Source organism: Arvicanthis niloticus, chromosome 12 (genome assembly GCF_011762505.2).
Source record: "Arvicanthis niloticus isolate mArvNil1 chromosome 12, mArvNil1.pat.X, whole genome shotgun sequence".
Classification (NCBI taxonomy): domain Eukaryota; kingdom Metazoa; phylum Chordata; class Mammalia; order Rodentia; family Muridae; genus Arvicanthis; species Arvicanthis niloticus.
This window is the reverse complement of record NC_047669.1, coordinates 24905859-24929277: the sequence shown is the minus strand read 5'-3', so window position 1 is coordinate 24929277 and position 23419 is coordinate 24905859. Positions and strand designations below refer to the sequence as shown.

At 47.3% G+C, this 23419-nt stretch overlaps 1 protein-coding gene across 2 annotated transcripts; it reads right to left on the bottom strand.

The window, feature by feature from the left end:
- Positions 1 to 2884: 2884 nt before the first annotated feature.
- Popdc2 (popeye domain cAMP effector 2) lies at positions 2885 to 21524 on the bottom strand. 2 transcript variants are annotated; one of them, XM_034515510.2, is made up of 4 exons: positions 19685 to 21524; positions 14230 to 14338; positions 9302 to 9710; positions 2885 to 5546 (listed from the first exon to the last, which is right to left on the bottom strand). In XM_034515510.2, exons 1-4 carry the CDS (start codon positions 20173 to 20175, stop codon positions 5461 to 5463), a joined length of 1095 nt encoding a protein of 364 aa, XP_034371401.1. In that variant the 5' UTR covers positions 20176 to 21524; the 3' UTR covers positions 2885 to 5460. The 2 variants fall into 2 exon arrangements, with proteins under 2 accessions (XP_034371401.1, XP_034371400.1); XM_034515509.2 differs by having other exon boundaries at positions 9161 to 9710; positions 19685 to 21520.
- Positions 21525 to 23419: the final 1895 nt, after the last annotated feature.

Below are 23419 nucleotides of genomic sequence, written 5' to 3'. Positions count from 1 at the left end.
GTTAGCCTTCTCCATCTTGAAAGAGATGCACAACTCTCTGATAACAGTAAATACCTAACAACTGCCAACGGCATGCCAAGCCTGAGACCCTGTGATGTGCCCCAGCCACAGCAATGGATGAGAAAGCCCCTAGCTCTCATGTGCCCGAGAGGGAACCTGGAAATAAGTGAGGTGAAGGAGATGGTCCCAGGGTCCTACAGAGAATGGTGACAGGGTAGGTGGATGGCAGAGCTATGGTGGGAACGAAGAGATAGTGAGTAGTGAATGGGATTCAGGTCAGTAGAGTGCTGCTTCAGGCTTCTGAGCAAAAATCCAGCTTCTAGACTGTATAAATCCGATTTGTGGAGTGAATAAGTCCTGGGCTTCCCCTGTCTGAAGAGATCATGTGATAACTGATACTGTGCACTGTGTAGAAGAGGCACTTAGGGACAGGATCATGTTAAAGTATACCAAAGGTGAATTAAGGTCCCTAGGTAAATTTCTGAAGGAGAAGATAGCTCTGTGTATGGATTCAGTGACACTCGGAAGTGAAGCTGCCAGCACCCGGCAGTGAAGCTGTGCAGACACTTTGTATATCTGTTATGGATGAGGAGCTTGGTGTCCTTGTAGGAACTCTAACAGTGGGAGCGGGGAATATCCCTGACTACTTCACCTACTTTCCTTCTATTGGGTTGTCTCATCTACCCCCAATGTAATGGTATGTGCCTGGTCTTATTGTAGTTTATTATACTGTGTTTGGTTGATGTCCTGCTCTTTTCTGAGGGGAGGTAGGTATAGTGCACATGTAGGGGAGAAGGGAGGTGATGGGGAGAGACTGGTGGTAGGAGGAAGGGGAGGAAAAATTATAGTCAGGCTGTAGTAAATGAGAAAATAATAATAATAAAAGAATACAGAGAAGGCCAATCAAGAGTCGATAAGAATCTCTTAAGATTAACAGGGGCCATTTTATCACTAAGTGTACATGAAAAGACACCATACATATACACTTTTATTTCAGAAAAAAAAAGAAACAATACCAGAGCTATATGGGATACCTAAGTTCTATCAAGCATAAGATTGAAACCCTAAAGAGGAAAGGGAAAGAAAACAAGGCTCTCAACATCTACGTAGGGCAGGAGGGCACAGGCTGGTGTTGAGGTGAGACAGGCATCTCTGCTGGCCTGGACATCTGCTCTGAGGCTCAGAGGAGGAGACACTAGCTGAGAAGGTACGAGGGGAAGCTTTTAGACACAGAACAACTGCCAACAAAGGCAGGAAATACAGGTTAGTGTGGCTAGATCACCATGAACATGTACTGGAGCGTTGGTTGTTGGACAGTTAGGAAAGACTAAAGAGTAGAAATCGCCTGGTGATCCACTCCATAATTTCTGCCTGTCTCTGTGATTGGCAAAGCCAAAGCTGATTATTAACTGGGTCAGTGTGCTAAGGTCTAATCAATGACCAGCAGCAAGTGCTTCCAGTTCAAAGCAAAGGAAAGCACATGGGGCCAATTCCTTTCTCCCTGACCCGATGATCAAAATCAACAGAATCACTGGACTCTAGGAAAACACAGACAGATGCCCTGTGAGTCACAGGGCCTCTCAGTGAATAAACCTTATGCCAGGAAAGTAAGTTAGGCTGACTGATGCCATACCAGGAAGAAACTCAGGTCTTATTCAAGTGGAATAGAAAATCATTTGAAATTTTGAGTTGGAGAATAGTGAGTCCTTAACATGTTTGTTTATTTTCCTTATGGTTGTTACACAGAAAGCAGGACAGAAATGGCAGTACTGGTGACATCGTCCTAATCAGAAGGACTTTGGCTGGTTACATAGAAAGATTGTTATTGGGTAAGCAGAAGCCTGAAGTCTGGTTTCTGTTTACCAGAAAATCAGATCTCACAAGGCACGTTTATGTTTACCAGGAATCTCCCTTAACTCCTTAATCTGCCCCCAAAGGCCAACTACCTTGGGCAAGAGCATCTAGTTCCTGGTCAGTCAGAACGGTATCAGCTCAGTGTCTCCCACCCTGCTGCCTGTCATATAAAACCCACTTCTTTTCTACTATCTTGCCTTCCCACCCTACCAGATAGCCTTGGTAGTTCAATCCACAATAAATCATTCTTTCTTCCCATGGGGTGGTCCAGTGCAGTGGTTTACTTGCACTCTTACACGAAACAGTGAAAACATTCGGGCTCCCACACATGCAGATGAGCGTTTGCTGAGCGGGGAGGAAGGACAGCAGGGTAGTTACATTTTAGGGAAGCTAATTCTGAAGTAATGGTGGCTTGACCTTAGTCTTACCATGGAGGAGGGTGGGATCTAGTCTGAAGACAGACATAACAGTACAGCAAAAGGCCTCCAAGGCTTGGGGTCTGAGCAAATGAGCAAAGAGGAAGGGGATGGGGCAGTGAGCAAAGAGTGAGGTGAGGCAGGAGGATTTCTGCAAAGGGTTAAAGCATCATGTTTCCATTTCAATAGCTCTTCCAGAGAATGGGATGTTAGGAGAAAGGTGAGGAGAGAAGAAGAGGGAGAAAGAACTCAATTCAAGTTATAAATTGAGTGCAATTGTGAGACTCAACCTGACTGCATTACAAAATACAGAGACACAAAATGCTCTCAAACCAAGTCCAGAAATACATGAAAACAGCAGGATAAAGCTGGGTTTGTTTCAGGAATAAGATAGATTCGTTCCAGGAATGCAAGGGGTTTTGTTTTTTCTTCTTTGCTTTAAAAAAAAAAAAGTATCCCTATTTGTAGAATTAATTTATGGTATTATCAGGATAATCCTGTAGAATGTATAGATTATGATGAGAATTGATACAGGTATTTATCATAATTACTGGGTGGAAGTTGAGGTTACATAACTTATTTGTATTATGTAGGCAGCAATGGACAATCAGAAAGTAAGAAGTATTTAATGATAGTATTTATAATCACTTTGAATTCATCAAATAACTACAAACATATGCAAGGACATCTACGAGGAAAACAAAAAAATGTGATTGTGAGGAAATAAAGGAGACAACATGAATGAAATGCTTTTTTTTTCCCAATTCAGAAATTGAAATAAAAAATCAATGTTGTAAAGATAACACTTTTCCACACTTGATCTGCATATGCTTCAAAATGGCCCTGCTGGCTGTGCAGCTTATGTAGATGTGTCAAAGGAAATATCCGTTATAGCCCAAGGAACAGTTAGACTGCCAGACATCAAAGCTTACTGTAACACTACAGCGGCTTCTGTAAGGTGGCATAACCAATGGACAGAAGCATAGAACAGAGAGAGCCGAGATATGGCACAGGGCTACTACAAGAAACAGTAGTAGCCCAGCTCCAGAATGAGCTATGGGTACAGGGCCATTTGACTTACAACAAAGGTGGTGACAGATGCTAGTAAAATAGTTAAAATAACCATTTCAGTAATGAATGCCCAGGCAACTGGGCACCCAAGTGGGCTCTGGCTTCATGCAATACTCCAAAACCAAATACATGCTGACACGGCCATCATCATGAACTGTAAAACAATAAAACGTCTACAGGGATGAAATGGGGCTATCTTCAGGGGCAGATCCTCAAACACGACTCAGGACTAACCTAGGAAAAGGGGAAGGACCAATCGCACGGTGAAATCAAATGACTGTTCAGCAAAAGATACTGTTTAGAAGAAAAAGAATGTATTTCAGGGAAATGTGTAAAAGCTAACAGAATATTTTTAACCTGATTATTTAAAGCATCTCTACAAAGAAACAAGCAAACAGAAAAACCAGCCTCTTCATAATAGAAAACACCCAGTGGGGGTGGGGGGGAGAAGGGGGAGCTGGAGGGTTGCTCAATGGTTAAGAGCAGCTGTTATGCAACCGAGTGTGGAATTGGGGTTTCAGTAGAGGTGGAACAAACCAGGTGCCCCAGCACTTAACCCCAGCTGTGTGAGTGTGCTGGGGGTGGGGTCGGGGGCAGCAATAGGAGGGTTGCAATAGAAAAAGGAAAAAGCAGAAAAGAAAAAGTAGTCAACCGTAGTATTCATCAGGAGAATGAGAAGCTTAACCACAACACAAAGCTGCTAAACACACCCCGAAGGCAAAGGTTAGAAAAGGCAATGGTGACTGCTCGGGAGGGGCGCTCAGACATCGCTGAAGGAACGCCAGTTAGTACAACCACTTAAACCTGTTTGGCAGAATCCACTGTAGTTGAACATGTCTGCTCTCAGTGCCCGATGCCTTGATGATACCACTCCCAGGTATATGCTCAAGAAATGCACATATATGAATACCAAAGTGTGTGTCCAAGGATGTCCATAGGAACCCTGAAAACAATCCAGATGCTTATCCATGTTAGCATGTACGGAGACAGCGTGGTGTATTCACACACTAGAGGGCCTCATGGCAGCAGGAGCCAACCCCTGGAGATGGAGCAAGCCTCCCTGTTGGTTAGCCCGTAGCTGTTGGAATTTACTCAGTCTCACCCCAGACAGGCTGAGGGAAGAGGCCTCTGAGATGACACCTGCTCCAAGCATGCGCCAAAAGCAGCACCATGAGAAAGATCGTGGAGCTGTGTGAACACAGTCTAGCCTCCCCAGCCAGTCCCCACTTCATGAGCAAAACCAGTAATTACAACTATTTGAAGCCACTGTATTGGGGTAGGATTACACAGCACCAGGTACCAAACATACATTAAAGTTTTTGAGGAAAAAACAAAAGTAGAATATTTTCAGCCAGGTATGATGGTATACACCTGTGATCCTAGCATTCAGGAAGGGAGGCAGGACGGTTGCAAGCTCGAGGCCAGCCTCAGGTATAGAAGGGACATATTGTCTCAATCAAAAATAAATAACCAGATAAAAAGAGAGCAGAATATATTCGACTTGTAAGCCACTTTTAAATATCGGAGGGAGGAAAGCTCATTGGTTAAATTTATAAAATCATTTTAAGAACTAAAATATAATGTTAGGTTCATAAACAGGACACAGTTACTTGTGTTTTAAATTAAAAGTTGAAGGGAACAGTTAGGATTTAAATTTTTCTGTTTCAACTGAAAATTAACTTTGGGACTAAAATAACCATGGCTAAAAGTCATTGGATCCTTTCAGATCATTTAAAGCAACAGCACAGGAGAGGCGTGAAGTGTTTTATTGCATGCTTGCTGGATGCCATGTTCTGTCATAGGTGCTTTACCCAATCAGCTCACTGGATCCTCACAACCACCCTGTGATGTGAGTTCATAGCCTCACTTGACAGACCAGGCTCAGAGGCTGTTAACCTGGCAATGTCCTGCAACCCATAAAAGATGGAGTCAGGCCTGGTGCCTCTGGACCCTCCCTCCTGTGAGGAAGGCTCATGAAGGTGTTTCTCCATGTCATGTCCATCCGCTATCTTGCCCCACATCTTTCTGGAGGGCTAAGAAGGGGGGCGTGAGTACAAGTGGTCATCCAGGGAACATGGAAGAGCACCCTCTGGCCACAGAGACAACAGCTCTCTGATCCTTAGAGCTCAGGAGTGTGAGTTGGAGCCAAAGGGGCCTGTGTTCTGGACATAACTTGAGAAGAGTTCTGGAGAGGACTTCTAGAAGCTGTGGAGAGAAACAGAAGAAGGATGTCAGCGTGTGGCTCCAGAGGGTTTGCCAGGTATCTCAGGATCCTTGTGGGGTTTCTATTTCCTCAGCGGACCCCAGTTTTGACTGCACCCCAGTTTTGACTACACCCCAATGCCTCGCCACGAGCAGTTGTGCCTTTCAGTTCTTTCACTGTGGGACATGGAGGGGTCATGAAGGGGTCACTTCCGAAGTTATCTAGGCCCATTCTCTTGGTCTGTAAGTGAGAGATGGAGCCATCCTCTGCTGCCTCTTCCTGAGTGCTCAAAAGAAAGCACTCTACTTCCTGCTTACTGCTCATGGACTAAGCTGCCTAGTTTCTGTCAAGTTGACACAGGCTGAAGTCATCTGAGAGGAGGGAACCACAATTAAGAAAATGCCTCCAGAGATCCAGCTGTGGACAAGCATGCAGGGCATTTTCTTTTTTGTTTGTTTGTTTGTTTGTTTTTTTGAGACAGGGTTTCTCTGTGTAGCTCTGGCTTCCTGGAGCTCACTCTGTAGACCAGGCTGGCCTCGAACTCAGAAATCCACCTGCCTCTGCCTCCCAAGTGCTGGGATTAAAGGCGTGCGCCACCACCGCCCGGCTGCAGGGCATTTTCTTAATTAGTTCTCTTAATTCAAGGGAGGAGGACCCAGCCCATTGTACATGGTGCTGTTCCTGGCCTGGCGGTCCTGGGTTCTGTAAGAAAGTCAGCTGAGCAAGAAGTCGTGGGAAGCAAGCAGCACACCTCCATGGTCTCTGCATCAGCTCCTGCCTCCAGGTTCCTGCCCTGTGTGAGTTCCTGTCCTGACTTCCTTGATGATGAACAGCAATGTGGAAGTGTAAGTGGAAATAAAAGTGGAAATAAACCCTTTCCTCTCCAAGTTCCTTTGGCCATGATGTTTCATCTCAGCTATAGAAACCCTATCTAAAACATGGATGATGAAGAAAAACAACCTAAGCCCTGCACAGAAATTCCATAGGCTTTGTAAGATGCTGACTTTCATTTCTACAAAGAGACGGGTGGGAAGAGGAGGCTGGCAGAGCAGAGTTGGAAGAAAGGCCTGGGCAGAGAACACTGCTTCCCTGGACCTCACCTCAGCCAGCAGAGCAGCCACTGCTGAGGCCCCAGAGCCTGCGTGCCTGTACCTCAGAGAAGACTGCCTGCACTGGCAGCCATCAGCTTTCATTCTGATGGAAGAGTCTGAATGAGATATGACAGATCTGCCTCTGGCAAAAACGCATAGATGGGGGCAGCATGAGGTACAGCCACTACTCAGTTCTTCTGAAGCTCAGGGTAGATGTGGTCTCTCTCCTCCCAGGCTGCCCCTTGGTTGGGAGAGGACTCTGCCAGCTGCCAAGCTGGAAACCAAACCACTTCCACCCAGTCCCATGTGTTATTGAGTTGTTGGAAGTGCTGTCTCTACCAGCCCTTTTCCCCAGGGTGGGAAGGCAGAAGGTAGGTTCCAGGGAGGGAAGGAGAAGCAGCCAGCAGTCACTCGGAAGCTGCCTAATATATGACCACTTACGACTATGTGTTCACCTCATTCTGAACACTTTGTGGTTTGAAAGTAAAACCCACCTGTTCTTTCCTCCTTCTCTGCTAATTAAATAACACAGGACACACACAAGGAGGTTTGGAGGCAAACAGTGGTTCTGGGAAAGATCCATGATAACTTGGAATCATCAGTCAAGGCTAGAAGTTAGGAGGATTTCAGCTTGTGATGATTGTTCCTGGGGTGTGAAGAGCTTGTGCAGGGATTCTGAGACATCGTGCCATTTTGCAAAGTGAGTTAGGCTCCCAGAAAAGGATGCCCCAGAGGTGCTAAGGTTGTTTCTAATGCTGACATGGAGTATATTCTGTCCAGATTTGCTTTACTGTGGAGCCAGCCACCAAAGTTCTAGTGTCCTTCAATGGTGCCTATGCCCTGATGTTTGGGAAACATCCTTAAAGCTGGGGGTTTTCAGGCCTTTATTTGAATGGTTTTCTTTATCCTCAGATCACTCCTTGGACGAGTTAGGATTTGGAATTAGCAAAATGGAGACACAAGGTTGCTTAGGGAAGAGAAGAGAGAGCAAAGCCAGAGACTGGGCAAAGGGGAAAGAAAACAACCAGATTGTTAAACATCCAAGCAACAAAACGGGAGAAGTCACGGGGCAGATGGGGACAGAGAGGGTGAAGTGTGAGCAAGAGGGGTGGGTAGAACCACAACCAAGACAACAGGGACAAGTAGGAGTCAGGGATGGGAAGAACCAGAAAGAAGAGCAGAAGTCAGTGCTCTGTGAACTGAAGAGGTGAGGAAGAAGGCTGGACAGCATGAAGCACCCACAGTTCACACCAGAGGCAGGGAAGCAGGCTGGACATCACAAAGCACCCACAGTTCACACCAGAGGCGGGGAAGCAGGCTGAACAGCATGAAGCACCCACAGTTCACACCAGAGGCGGGGAAGCAGGCTGGACATCACGAAGCACCCACAGTTCACACCAGAGGCGGGGAAGCAGGCTGGACAGCACGAAGCACCCGCAGTTCACACTGGTCAGCAAGGATGGGGGATAGAGAGACAGAAAGAGGACAAGTGAACAGGAAGGTACACTACATTATCCTGGGCTTCAGCGTCTTGGAATTACTCCACAGGAAATGATAATGTTCAGATCTCTAAAGCCAGCGTTGGCCTTCATGGCCTTCATCTCTCGCTCCTCTCATCAGCAATGTGGCTTGTTCGAAATACATGCACTCATTCACTCTGTGCACCGGACTAGTTCTTCACATCTGTGGGTGCTTCTCTAAGAGTGCTAGGCTCCTTTGTGCACCCCTAACACTTAAAATGCCTTCCAGGTTGTGGATGGTGGGGATTTCCTCAGGAAAAGCCAGGCCTCCGCCATGGTTGGGTAGAGTCCAGAGGAAAATGTCAAGGTACAGTAAGATCAATCAGGAGACCATGAAAGCAACTTCTCCGAACTACCAAACACAGCCTTTCTGGTACACATTGCTACAAGGGAAATCCTGCTCCCAAGGGGAGGCCACCTGGGTCTAAGACACGGGTGGGCTGCTGGGAAAATCCAAGCTGTCCTACATCTGTCATAGGAATGTTTTAATCAAAGCACTGACTGGGCCTCACCTGAGTGACCAGCACCGTCTGCCACTGGGCGGGAGGAAAGCAAGATAGGGCCATTTGCTTCCCAGACTATTTGCCTGCTATCACCAGCCGCTTTGATTTTTAACAGTCCTTCCTAGTGAAGACTCAGTAACAGTTCTGCTTCCCAGAAGTCTCTGTGTGACTTCAATCAGTAGACAATCAGTAGAACCATGCCAGCATTCGCTTCCCTTGAAATGCATGCCACATGCAAAAATCTCCTTAGCCCCAGCAGCCGTCTTAGCTACTAGTGAAATCTAGTCACGCCCACTCCCAAAAGACGAGAGCCCATTGGCCTGCTCTAAATGTCAATCAGCCCATTCTCCACAATGCAACCACAACTAATCATGAGTAGGTTTAGAAAATGTTTCATAGCACGCATGCATGAGCCCAGGTAGGGTTGGGTTATAGCAGTGAGTCCTCTGAGGGGTTCAAAAGCAGTGTGAGGAACAAGGCATATTCGCCTCGGCATACTTACATAGGATCCTGAGCCGTTGTCTGTGCCCATGTTAGTTCCGCCCTCACCTCATGTACTCCCCATCGCTCCTATAATCCATAAATGACTCTGATCCCGAAACCTCCTCAAAATCCTCCAGCACCAGACTGGTGGAGTCCTCACCCAGGGTGCCGCTGTCTGGCCTGGACATCCTGGCCTGGGGCAGAGGCACAGGGAAGTTGGTGGTAGCTGGAGGCGCGGAACAAGGGGTTGTTGGCAGGATGCAGATGGGCCTGGCTTGAGCAGGGGACACATCTGCCTCAAGGGCTTCTTCATCATCTTTCTCAGACTCTGGTCCTCCATCTGAGGCCGAGGGACTCAGAACATGGTAGAGGCTGGGAAGGCGGATGTCGAAGCGTAACCCAAACTTGGCAAACAGCTTGTCATTGAGAGTATACAGCTTCTCAGAGATGTCGTAGCCCAGCAGGGCTGAGAAAAGGCGGGAGATATATCGCTCTCTGTTCAGAAGAAGGTGAAGATTTTTCCGGGGCCAGGAAATATAGCTACATTCGGTCTCAGCCGTCAGTGTCACCTGAGGGGTTAGGAGCAGAGAGGGAAAGGTTTAACGTGCAGAGAAAGGCAGCTACTTGACATAGTATCTCTCTAGGGCCTAGCTGGGACGAAGTCCAGGGACAGGCTTCTCGTATGCACTATGATGTGCATGCCCGTGTCAGGACTGTGGTCAGTCCCTTGCTCAGCTGCCCCTCACCTCCTGGAGCCTCAATTTGCATATCCCATCTCCTCGGTTCTGAGGTTCCACTGTTGATAACCTATAGGCTGTGAAAGATTCTGAGTAGAATGTCAAGAAAGAGGGGGAGGCTTCCTAGGGTACCGAAGAGAGGTCAAGCTGAAGACTGTTCATGGTGACCTATGCCTGTAATCCCAGTTACTAGAGGCAGAAGTGGAAGGACGACAAGTTCAAGACCAGCTTCACTACTCTTCAGTGCATTAGGAAGCCTATCCCCCCCCCCCAAGCCATTCTACTCAGAATCTTTGGCAGCCATTGAGCCATTGTTGTTATAAATAAACAGTGGAACCTCAGAACCGAGGAGATGGGATATGCAAATTGAGGTTCCAGGAGGTGAGGGGCAGCTGAGCAAGGGACTGACCACAGTCCTGACACGGGCATGCACACCTTAGAGGAGAAAATCAAGGTCTGGGAAGGGAATAACTTAGTAGTAAAGTGGTTGAGCATGTGTGTAAGGCCCAAGGTTGAGTTCCCTGTGTGTGTGTGTGTGTGTGTGTGTGTGTGTGTGTGTGTGTAGAACCATGCACTGGGGCACAGTCACTAAGAGGGCTGGGGAGAAAAGTTTATTGAGAGAAATGGCTACAGATTAAGCATACCAAACTGTATCAGATGGACAGCAGAGCACTGGGGTTCAGGTCTCAGAATCTGCTCTTGGTTACAAACCAAAGGCTCTCATGGCCCGAGGAGAAATATAAAGGCACAGAAAAAGAAACTCAGGAGCGATGAATCAGGTCTGCTTCCTTAGTTATTTAAGGACAGAGGAATTTTTGTGTATTCACCATGCCCAGGATGAAAACTAGATTATGCCAGCAGAACAAAAAGACAACAGCTGTACTTGGCACACAGTAGGGCGCCATAATCCATGTTCACATGATGAGCTGGGCATGGTGGCTCATGTCTTATAAGCACTCAGGAGTGGACCAGAACTGGAAGCCGGCTTGAGCTACATAGTGATTCTAGGATAACCTGAGCTACAGAGTAAGACCCTGTCTCACAAAAGGTGAGTAGCAAAGCCAAGGTTAAAGTGGAGTCATTCCAAGGATAGTATAGGGAAGGGAATAAACTTGGACAATTTTGAATGATCCGGCTAGTACGACCCTTTACTGACAGGACTACAGTGTGTTGTTTGTGAGTGGTAAAGGCAGCCATCAAGGCTAACCTTTGCTGAGCTCTGAGTATGTGCCAGGCATTGTATTGAATGCTTTTTTTTACTGACTATGAAATATGTTTCAAAGCATTCTCTGTTAGAGACTATATACAGCTCCGTAAACTCTTGCTTCTCAGGGTTAGACAGTTGGCTGAGGGGTTACCAGCACTTACTATTCTTGCAGAGGACCTAAGTTTGACTCTCAGTACCCACACCAGGTAGCTCACAACTGCCTATAATTTCAGCTCCAATGGATCTACCACCTCTGGCTTCTGCAGGTATCTGTACTCATGTGTGCATACTCCCCTCCGCCCATACTATTAAAAATAAATCTTACACACACACACACACACACACACACACACACACACACACACACACTTAAACAATCTTTTTTGCTTTTTTTTTTGAGACAGGGTTTCTCTGTGTAGCCCTGGGTATCCTGGAACTCACTCCATAGGCCAGGCTGGCCTCAAATTCATAGATATCCACCTGACTCTGCCTCCCGAGTGCTGAGATTAAAGGCGTGTGCCATCACCACAACCATCTGGTTTTAAAAATAAATCTTGTAAAAAAGACACACCTTAAAAACCTCTCACCTTGCCTACTTTACTTCTCATTACACCCTCTCCTGGTCCCCCATGTCTGCTGTGCCCCTCCCCCACTCCTACTGCCCACAGCTTTGTACATCACCTGATCGTTAACAGGGCCCTAAATTAGTCATCAGGGCCAGAAGCTAGGTGCTGGTTTCAGGTTTGCTCCTGTACCAGCTGTGTAACATCCGTTACTATCATGTCTGGGCATGTTGCCTCCTGAGAGAATTCTGAAGAGAACACTCACAGCCTGTCCATGACCAACAGCTGAGCGAGTGGCTCTCACACTTTGTCATAGGCTGTGCCCTAAGTGTCTTTATCAGCAAGTCCCAGACAAGAAACCAGTGTCAAGCAGAGAGCAGATGAGCCTAAGGAAGGCCTGACCTACATGCAATCCATGTCCAGAAGGCCAGACACAGCGAGCATGGGTGTTCCCGTGTAGGCTGTTACCTGGTTTTTAAAGAATAACTATCATTTTCTTTGCCTTACCTTCATGGTTAGCTACCTTTATATTTATTCCCCCCTTCTTGGAGCTGGGCTTACAAGAACACATCACCACACCCTGTTTTTTGTTTTTTTTTGTTTTTTTTTTTTTTTTTTTTGTGGGTGCTTAACTCAGGCTCGCATGCTTGCACAGCAGACATTTACCTACTGTACCATGACCCTAACCCCAGAAACCTACTTTTTGATTGGTACCCAAACGCATACAGGAATGTCTGTAATAAAGTTTTGATACAGTGCCAAGCTTTTTCTTTATGAGAGCATACCTAAATAGGACATGAGTCCAGTAAAACAGGTTGCAGATCGGAGGCTAGTGATGAACTCTGTGGGATGCGCCTGTGCCCTGCTCTTGGTGAATAACCAGCATCACAGGGCCAGCAGGTCTGCTGTGCTGGGTGGTCGAGGGGTGTGATGGGATGCTGAGGTCTGTGTGAAATGTGCTGTGAGTTATGATTTAGGCAGGAATCAGGATTGTTCTTCCAATCAACAAGGCCATGTCAGAGGCAAGGTCAAGATGAACGACAACGCAACAACATTTGATATCTGCAAAGAGGAAATGGGACTTTACACAGCCAACAGCAAGGGTGTGGATCTCATTGCTTCTAAATGAGGCAAACACTCAAGATATAAATGCTGGAATATGAGCAAGCTTACATTCCAGGCAGAGAGGCCATCTGGGGTAACAGCCCTTCCTTTGGAGCCTAACCCACCTGCTCCTCCCTGTCAATGCCACAGCCTGCTCTGGACGCTTCAGCCACTCTTCTGCCTTTCTCCTGGCCTGAGGGAGTTCCCAAAGAATGCCTCTGGGCAAACAGGGTGGAGACGGGACAAAGGTTCCGTGATGGGAGCTGGTCAGTGGCTAGAGGTTCTGGCAGTGGCAGCAAGACTGCTTCTGTGACACTATCGCCACAGACCTAGGATTAGGACAGAAGCAGGCCGAGACAGTGGCATTGCCTGGCATGTGTCTGTTCTGGGGTTAGCTCATATGCTGGCTAAAGGATTCTCTGGTAGACATCACAGAAGATATACAGACCCCAGGACAGCAAACTGTCCCTGATAAGGTTGAATGGACCACTCTTCTGATGGTCCAGGCTTTTGCTTGGCTCTTCTGTTCTCTAGCTGAGTGCATGATGCTCTGGGGCCTTAGCTGCCCTATCTGTCAAACATAGGAACAGTTATATCTAATCTAGTACATTGTATGATTCAGAGAGGGAATAAAAATGCAGTGTGTGCCCCATGCTAGCTATCCGCAACCCAGACCCACAAGGGGGAAGGACTGCAGAGGGGACAGCAGGGGCTGAGTGGCCATGCTCCCCCATGGCTCATGGCTGTGAGTGACCCACAGAGTCTTCTGAGACACCAACTGCTCATGGGCAACCAGTTCAGCAAAAACTATTCTTGGGACTGTCTTACGGAGTGTGGAGACAGAGACAGAGACAGAGACAGAGACAGAGACAGAGACAGAGACAGAGACAGAGACAGAGACAGAGACAGAGAGATGGCGATGCCTCCACACCATTAGAACAGAGAGCAATGTGCACACAGCCAGCATAAACAAGGGAAGCTCTCAAGCAGGCAGGTGGCTGCAGGAAGCTGTGGGGCATAGAGACCAGAAGGTGAACCCAGGTAGCCCTCATAGAAGAGTTCTGGGGAGCATGGCGGTTTGTTTAGAATGCATTTCAGGTACAGGGCAATAGAAGGGTCAAGTTATGAGCAGTGTGTACCAGGAGGGCTGGAGCTGCTAAGAGTTTCAGTTACCCTAAGGAGGATGAGCTTTTTTTTTTTTTTTTTTTTAAATTCTGTGGGCATTAGCCTTTTGGAAGAGTTGTAGGTCCATGAATGACACGACTGCCTGTCAGGGACATGAACCACCCTTCTCTGTTCTCCAGACCCAGGAGCCCAGGCACCCTTCTCGAGGAGAAAGCAGAGGCTATGTCCCGCCCACTCTTAGCATCACATTTGATGGTGGTCAAAGGGCAGATGGGAGAGAGGGGAGAGAGAGGTAGCAATGTTGTGGGCTTGCAATGACAGCTGACCGTGCTGCCACAGGGCTCCTTATTACCTGGAAGGTCCCCTCTTCAGAAGGATGCAGTGATTCCCATTCAGGAGAGTCCATGAACTGGTATGGAAAGATGTAGTGCAGAAACTGCCCATCCTGGCTCACTCGAACCCTGAGAAAAGGAGAGAGGAGACTGAATAGGACAGGACAATAGCTGCTCGCTGCCGAAGCTGCCTATTGCTGAGTAGCTGAAACCCTCCTGCAGAAATACTCAGCTAAAGAGTGGGGAGCCAGAGCAGGTACAGCCCAATAAATATGGGGACGAAGCTCACACGGTCCTCGTCCTGTACATGGTTTTCTATTCCACAGTGCAGAGCCAGAGTCCTGGGGAGGAGAGCGGGTAATAAGAACATTTGGGGTCCTAGCAGCGTGGCTCATGTGTACATGAGTCTAGCGTAGCAGATCATGTGTGTATGAGCTCATGAGTGGTCACTCAACAGGTGGGAGGCTATGGCAGGAGGACTGCCATGAGTGTGAAGCCAGCCTGGCCCACATAATAAGTGCCAAAGCAGAAAGGACTAGAGTGAGACCCCACATCACCACTTCCATCCCACAACACCCCCACACCCCCACAATACACACCCTGAAGAAAGAGGAGGGGGAGAAAAGGGATAAAAAAGAAGAAAAAGAGGGAAAAAAGGAAGGAAGGAAGGAAGGAAGGAAGGAAGGAAGGAAGGAAGGAAGGAAACAAAACCTCCTGAAAACTCTTTTAGGCATGAGCTTTATCTCAAAGCAATTAAAAAAAACATCTCTGCAGGCAAGTTATGGACATTTTTAGTTTAAAAATATCCCCAATAATTCCACTATGTATCCAGGATGCAAACCACTGTGTTGGGGCTCAGCTGTGCACCAACCATGTGTGGCTATTTCAATTGAGATCTACATTCATTAAAATTAAATATAGCTAACAGCCAGTCCAGTTGCTCAGTCACAGTAATCACACCCAAGCACGTGCGGTCTGGGGCTGCCATATTGCACAGCATGGATGCAGCATGTCCCCGATGCCATGGGAGGCACCGCTCTGCCTTTCCCCTTCCAGGCAGGCTGCATGAGGACCAGGGCTCAGGATAGCTCCTGTTTGCAAGAGAAAGAAGATAGCATGTAAGGAAGGCGAACGGGTGCTTCACATGTGCCTGCCCATTGAGTCACCGCGGTGATGTGGGGTAGGCTGGTTTTTCTTCCTTTCTGAGTTTTATGGCCAAGAAAACGGATGGTCAGGAAAACTGCATGGTGAGCTTAAGGTCATATGGCTGCCAGGCAACAAAACAGAGTCCATGTTCTCTCACCATGATGTCATGTTACAGGAGTTTTGGGTAGGTGGTGGTGGACAGTTGCAACATCACCCTTCTCTACGTTCACCAAGCACAAGGACACAGATCCTAAACACCTCACTCACTGATGGCCCTGGCATGCACTCCTATGCCAATGCCTTTCTAACTTCATCGAGACTTTAAAACTAGAGTTAAGTGACTTGTGACTTGTGTCTCGGGCAAAGACAACTAACACACATTGGTTAAACTAACACACTCCTATGTTTAAGAACCTTGTCTCTCAAATAATGGAACCCTGACTTTGCAAAAGGATGAGCCCCAACTGGCCACAAGAGACTCTAAATCATACAGAATAGCCAATAGACACGATTCTTATCTTATTGCAGTCTGAGGCCTAGGTGCATGTCTTTCTTTAAGTTTGAAGACAAATCCTTTTCTTTTTCTAAAGGACCCTACCTCACATTAGCTAGAAGAGTGGGTTTCTGTGGCTGTGACCAGGAATTCTAATTAATTTTTAAAAAAAATTATGAATATGATTATTCCATACCACTAACCCATTAAGCAACTGTTCTGGCCTTTCCTGTGAGCACAGGCTTGCTTTCCATCTCAGGGTAAGCAACCCCGCTAATATTGTTGGATCTCTAGCTTTATGTCCAGCACCCACCCTGGTGCTTTGCCCCTGCAGAGAAGGGGCCTGCATTCTGTGAGGGTCTGGTATGGTACCTGAAACACCAGCTGTATGCCTACAAAAAGTGAGTGGTTTCTGGATGTGGTGCAACACCTAGACACAGATCAAGACCCAGTCTGGGCCTTCTCTTCCATTCCCCAGGAAATGTGAGTTTTCACATCTACCCCTTTTAAAGCAAGGTATATTGGGCAAAGAAGGAAACAAGAAATCACACCTTGTGGACACAAGCTTACCTGGAGGGAGACGGGCTCCCATTACTTCTGTAGGTTTTCTCACTAAACCACTATTCACAGACCCTCCCGTGTTCCTGAATACCGAGGGCTGCAGAGGTGGGTATAATCTGACTCTTACAGCCAGAGGTTCACAGCTGAGTGGAAGCCTCAAGTACATGAAGAACTAACTGGCTGCAATCAGTGTGCTGAGTACTGGGATGGAGAGGACTCACAGAAGAGGGGAGTGGGAGAGCCTGGTTCTCTGCAGGGAACAGACCTCTCATGATGACATTCCATCTGAGTTCTTAAGGATAAACAGGCTATGATGAGCAGGTAAGGGTTCAGATGGGCAGCGATTCTGGGGAGTTTAATGAGAGAGCCTGTTTTCAAATACCTTCTGCTCCTCTTTCTCCAGGCCGCTGGGGTTTTACTGGATGTGTGGCTGGCTGCACAGCTAAAGACTATGCCTTCTTATATCCTTTGCTGCTAGGTTCAGCCAAGGGGTTAAGTTCTGGCCAATGGGATATTAGTCTCCCCTAAATGAATGCCTATATAGATGTGTGAGCATGCACATCACTGAAAACTATTACTAGTCATTAAGCCAGACCAGGAAATATATATATATATATGGAGAGAGAGAGAGAGAGAGAGAGAGAGAGAGAGAGAGAGAGAGAGAGAGAGAAAGAGACTGCCTGGAAGTTGCAAGAGGAAATAAAGGGCCACATTCTCCTTACTTCAGGGCCTTCACACATGCTGTCTTTACCTAGACTAGTTTCTCTCAGAGCTGGGCCGACTCCTTGAGAGAGTGTGTCTGACCTCCCAGAAAATAAAGACCTAAAAGTTCCGTTCTCTCGTTCTGTTTACCATTTCCCCTTGGGAATGCTGGGTCCGCGAGTAATCACTGTGGCACATAATTATTATTGGCTTAAGCCCCATGAGTTCAAGACAATGCTTGTCACATCTAACACCGGATCCCTAGTCTTAGTACTCTTAAAAAATATCCAAAGAAGGCTGGGGGAAGGGGGGTGGAGAATAGACAGGAGGGGGAAGGGAAGATGAACAGAGCATAGGTGTGTGTGTGTGTGTGTGTGTGTGTGTGTGTGTGTGTGTGTGTGTGAAGAAAAAGCATCTCTAAGAAAAGAAGACACCAGGAGAGAAGGAAGCCAGTGACATGTATCATTTTTCTTTCTCATCTCCTCATGTAAGGAAGCTGGCTCCCAAAGCATGCTGCCAAGACATGACACTGTCTGTCTAATGTCTAAGCAGGCCAAAAGGTCCACCAAAGTGGATTTTAGCCACTGTACTGTATCTTTGGTGTTCTCCTTGATCACATGAGCAGGTCATTTCCTTGCACTGTCATGGACAGTTGCCTGTTCTGGAGGGCTGTGCTTGTGGGATCTGGTGCATTGCATCCTCTATGAAACCAAAAGAGCATAGTCCAGCAGGGTGACAGGCTTTGAGGAAGTCACTTTGTTTTCTGAGTACTGCAAGGGTGGGTTGCCCATATCAAAACCAAACAGAAATGCTTCTGGGGTTTGAGCAAAGGGCTCCAGGGGACACTCCCCATAGCCCAGGGTGGGCTGTACAAGAGCCTGCACTTCCGGGCACAACAGGAGTTTCTTCTGCACCTAGAGGTGTTCGGTATCACACTAACTCAGATGCAGCAATTCTCTCTGAAAACCAAAGCCCAGTCATAGACAGGAAGCCGTCTCCCTCTTGTCCACTCAGCAAAGCTGACAGGATGGCACCGAAAGGCAACAAGTCAAAAAGAACAGAGACAAAGCCCCTACCCAGACCTTGCAAATCAAGGGGAAACCTGAAATGGCCTGATTTCTAACTGTTGATGCTTCACAGTTAGAAAAGCTTTGTAGAAAGACATGCCTCATGTTCTCCTTGGGGACTCAGTCTTATACAAACTCACAGTAAATTTGTCACAAGACACCAGAGCCATATATATGTTTCTGCCGAATGAACACCATACACATGAGGGGCCAGTCTCTGCCAGCCTCAGTGCCCTGCACTTAACAGAGGAGCCACGAAGAGCAAATAGCATGCATCCATGGACGAGCATACATTGTTTGTCTTATGAGCATGGAGCAGTGAGCACCGAGGAACAACCACTGTGTAGTTGACCACCTTAGGTCATTTCTACCCCCCACCTCTCCTTCCTTCCCTTCATTCCTTTCCTTTCCCTCCCCTTTCTCTTTCCTCTTCCCTTCCTCTTTTCACTCTTCCCTCCCCTTTTACTTCTTTCCCCTCCTCATCTTTCCCTCTCCCTGTCCTTTCCTGTAACCAGAATGTTCTGATTATCATCTTTTTTTTTCCACACATGCTTGATCTCCAGCAAGGAGGTGGAGGGGATTGTCTACGGTCAGGCGCTATGAGTCAATGTTTCAAAGAATGCACAGATGCCTACAAAGCGTGCCACACAGAGCCCCAAGGTGGTTTCTCATTGAACATCAACGGCCACTGTTGCCATGGAGGCTAACTGAACAGACGCACTCTGACCCTGAAGCCAACCAATGTCCAACTCTCCCCCTTCCTCTGAGGCGCACCTCTCCCCCGAATCCCCAGTGAGACATGTGTGGACATTACTACTCCTCTGTCACCATGGGCCCTCAGATTACAGTACAGCCTCTCAGTAGAACAACGGCCTGGGGAACACAGGCGGGGCTAGCTTCTCTCTGCAGCTGTCAGTTCGTGGGCTACCCTCCAGTGCTTATATAGAATAGCTCAACTACAACAAGGTGTTTCATTGATGCCCTGGCAGGGAACAGGGGTCACTGGAAACCTCCTGGGTTTTGTTGTTGTTTTATTTCCTGCACATAGTGGGTGCTTTGCAAGTGTTAGATGCATATGGAAGGAACACATTGATCTGACTGAAATGTTTGCTTTTCTAATGCTCATAGAGATTGCTGCACTTTAGTCATCGCACACTGGTGTGTGTGTGTGTGTGTGTGTGTGTGTGTGTGTGTGTGTGTGTGTGTGTGTATCTATTTTGGGTCTGGCCTCACCAGCCCTTCCGGTGGCAAGGAAACACAGTCACCCTTGATAGTATAGAAATTGCCTCACGATCTAACTTCCTCTTGGAAAATATCAAGAAAGAGGAAGCAAAGTCACTCCTAGGGGGGAAAGATCATTCTGGGTTTGTTTTGACTTTCCACATCCATCCCTTGATGAAATAGGACACGAAATGGAAGGGGACACTAGGGAACAGGAAGTGTGGGCGGGCGGGGGCGGGGGCAGGGGGGACGGATACTAGGCATGGACAACACAGAATAGCTTACCGGCCAGAGAGGAGCAGGGACAGGCGGTTGATGGGTGTCTCACCCTCCACAGCATAGGTCTGCTCTATGGCCAGTGTCAAGACCTGCTCATGGCAGCAGTGGATAATTTCCTTGTAGACCTGCAGGGGTACCTGCAGGGGCAGGTACAGTGTCCTATAAAGGAGGCTGAACTCCTCCGGGAGGGTATTCGCCCGCACTCGATATACCAGGTGAGCCAGCTGAAGCAGGCAAGCCACTGTCAGGAGGACGTTCCAAAGGACGACGTCTAGCCCACAAGCACCAAACCAGCCCCACAGCACATAGCAGAGGTAGCCTGGGCCCAGGATGCCGAAAAGATAGAAGCATCCATATACTCCACTGCCTGCCATGAAGCCCATAAGCAAGAAGCAGTTGGCCAGGTGATAGAGAGCTCCTTCCACATCCTGCTTCCAGCTACTGCACACGGGCCGCTGCCAGAGGGGCTGAGCCACCGAGCTGCCATTGGCATTCATCTTTGGGGCTCGAGAGGCCTTTGCAGGCTCGGATACGGTCTCCACAAAGGAAACTGTGGGGGAAAAATCAGTTGATCTGTACTCCCAAGTGGCTTCTCACCACCAGCACTACCTTCGCTGGTAGCAATGCTTCCGGTGGCTCTGAGAAAGGACGCCAGCGCATAGCTCACTTCGTGAAAGCTTGAAAACCTAAGTTTGTTGTTTGGGGTTTTTCTTTTCCTATTCCTCCGACCCTCTAGCCCCCTCAGCAAAGCTCTTGTTCTCCCGGCAGTGCTCTGGTAAAAGTCTTTGGCTCCGGCTTTCTTAGGATAGTCTTCATATTTAATTCTTAACAAAAAGCATACATTGTCCTGAGAGGAAGTAGGAACTCCACACCACAAACTTCAGCAACGTGGGACGAAGCAGCCACGTCCTGCTCTCCGTCGTTCCCGGGCAGAATGAGGAGTGGAGAGCCAGCAGGAGAGGCACACTTGTGTTCCATTTGGAATGCATGATCTCTTGGCACCGGAAGAAAGGGTGACCCCAGAGGGATACCATGTTTGGAATTGGAATCCAAGAGGTGCTGGCAGTGAAAGAAAACAGGCCAGGCAAACAGGCAGGCTGGCAGGGCACTTAGCATACCTCCAGAGGACAAGATAAGACCCGGGGTCAACAGAAGCAGGCAGGGAGGGTCAAAGGAAAAGCAAGCAGGGAATTTAGGTGCCTGGAGTAGGCAGGACACAATGCAGATGTCCTGTCAGGAGGATTTGGGGATTTGCATGAGGTAGGAGGACAGTTCAGAGTGGGAATGCCTGGGACTATTAACAGAAAGGGTACTGGCAGGGAGAACTGGAAAGCCCCATGAAAGGTTTAAAACACTCAGCAAACATTATTTATGGTAATTGGACATTCATTCAACAAAAGCAGCTGTGTAAAGCAGCCCCTTCAGCTCTGAGTGGTCACTCCTCTGCAAATATCTGCCCAAAGTAACAGTCAGCAGTAACACAGGACGTAAGTCACCATCACATTTACACACCAACAACCTCAAATTAGAAATGACTGTCTAGGAAACAAATACTCCTTTGGTTCTCCCTCCACTGAGGTGCATATACACATTCCTCAGTCATCACTGTTCTCCTAGAGCCAAGGAGAATGGAGCCTCCGAGAGGCAACACATGTTCCAACACAGAGTAGGCAGCAAAGCCAGGATTTGAACTGAAACGGTCAAAGGAAATACTCTTGTTTTAAGCGGGCTTCACAGTAAGCAGAAATGCTGAACTAGACCCATGACTCCAGACTCTACCATCCTAAGATGTCTGATAACTTTCATGTAACGTCTAAATGAACCTGGGGCATCAACTTCGGACTGCCAAGAAGTAAATGTGGACTCTGCAAACATTAAAGCCAAGAGGCCTGATCGTCTGACTTCTGGAGGACTTGCTGAGTCTCCACCCTGGCTCCTCGGTCAGGAGCACCTTTACCCTATTGTTCCAAAGATTTAAGAGAATGCTTGGCGCCTGGAACTATTCCAAATCATACCTCCACAGATGCACTGAATGCAACACTGAGGAGAAATCGGAAGTTAAATGTGGTGCTGAAGCTTCCAGCTCAACACTCAGTACACTCTGTGACCTAAATGTCACTTTGTAAGGGAGAGACTGCATGCCGGCAACAAATTCCCAAATTAAGTTTAAAGAACAGCATGACCCAGGAAGAAGGGCGGCATGGGGAGAGCAGAGCTGAGGTGTGAAGTGGAAGGGAGAGCAGAATCTTTCATGGTGAAAGGGAGAAGCATAGTTACAGACGTCAGAAAGTTCTTGCCGTGCTAAAGGAAGACATTTTAAATTTTTAATTGGAATCAATTGATCTGCAGATGGCTTCATACTTCCCTGTCTCTGGAGAGAGGTACAGAAAGGGCTGGGGCATTTGGAGAACAAAGCACCACAAGACTCTCACAGCAGGCTTTGGGTGTCGGATGCCTTTCTGGAATTTTCTTTGGATTTTATTTATTTATTTATTTATTTATTGCCTAGGTGTCACTTCAGTCCAGGTGTGGCTGTGACATCACGTGTTCAGTGGAGGGTGGGGATTTCCATATGCTGCCTTTTGCCATCTGTCTGCTTCCCAACCAACTTGCCTACTTTAGCGAGCAGCAGCTGTTAGTGCTTCAGGCAAAGGGGCTCCCTGCCGGGATTGGAGTCCCTGCCAGCTGTCAATGGGCAGGCACACAGAAGCCACCAAGGCTCTGAGATAGAATTTCAAAGCAGGTCAGCAAGACAGCCCATAAACTTGGCCCTGACCCTTTAAAGAGACAGGCAAGTCAACTACTGCTCCCTTCTCCACTGTCCCCATCTATCTTCCTGAGATGAACTGAGCAGGGAGGACTAACATTTACCAAACAGCTACCATTTTCTAATGTTAACAAGATAACATATTATTCTATCATCTGATTTTTTTTGACAGGATATTACTGTATATCCCCGCCCCCTCCTTTTAAATAGAAGAAAAAGGCTTAGAGTAGCTAAGGAACTTGTCTAAACTCACAGTCAATATGTGAGTGGTGATTAAAGCCTGCTTAGTGTGAGTCTAACTGTAATTTCCCACTACAGACTGCCCCTTGTTTGGGCATCGCTAAGCAGCTACATACATGCATTATAACAGAGGGCCTAACTATGTTACAGGTGTCAGTGTGAGATTGATGTCCATAGATAAGCACACTACAATAACAGGAAATTATGTCTTTTTATTTAAAAAGCCAGTTGACAGAGATAAAAGAATAAATATATTGTATGTGTTAAGTTAGCAATGTCTTTATGAGGAAACCCACAGACATGAAAGCGTACACACAGTGGAAAACCCAGAAGTAACGCCATTTGAAGATTTAAGTTGGTAAGCATTTATTTACACAAGCTATGAGTGAGGTAGTAACAGGAGACAAAGATGAAATGGGAAAAAAAAAATCCCCTCCAGGGAAATTTTTAATCTAGAGGGAAGACAAACCTGAAAAAAACCAGAAATCTCATAAAAGATGACCACAGGGTCAAAGAAAAATCTCTGGTGGGGATGCTAAGGAGAAAATAAGGGGAAAAAAAAGTGGAGGGTTGGGGGGAATGGTTTAAGGAGGTCTAAAATCTGCTCAGGTGCTCTGCAGCTGGGCATGCCCAGAGCAGAAGGTTTGCACATCGATAGTAAGGTAGCCTGCGACTTTCCAGCCAACTGTGCAACAATGTAACACTTGCAGGTTCCATAGCCAGGAGACGAAGGC

Excerpts from the sequence above, each read along its gene's own strand:
- Popdc2 (XM_034515509.2), bottom strand. The coding sequence starts at position 20,175 with ATGAATGCCAATGGCAGCTCGGTGGCTCAGCCCCTCTGGCAGCGGCCC. Across the intron at positions 14,339-19,684 it reads TCCCTGCTCCTCTCTGGCCG|GGTTCGAGTGAGCCAGGATG; the intron begins GTAAGCTATTCT and ends TCCTTTTCTCAG. Across the intron at positions 9,711-14,229 it reads CTGAAGAGGGGACCTTCCAG|GTGACACTGACGGCTGAGAC; the intron begins GTAATAAGGAGC and ends CTAACCCCTCAG.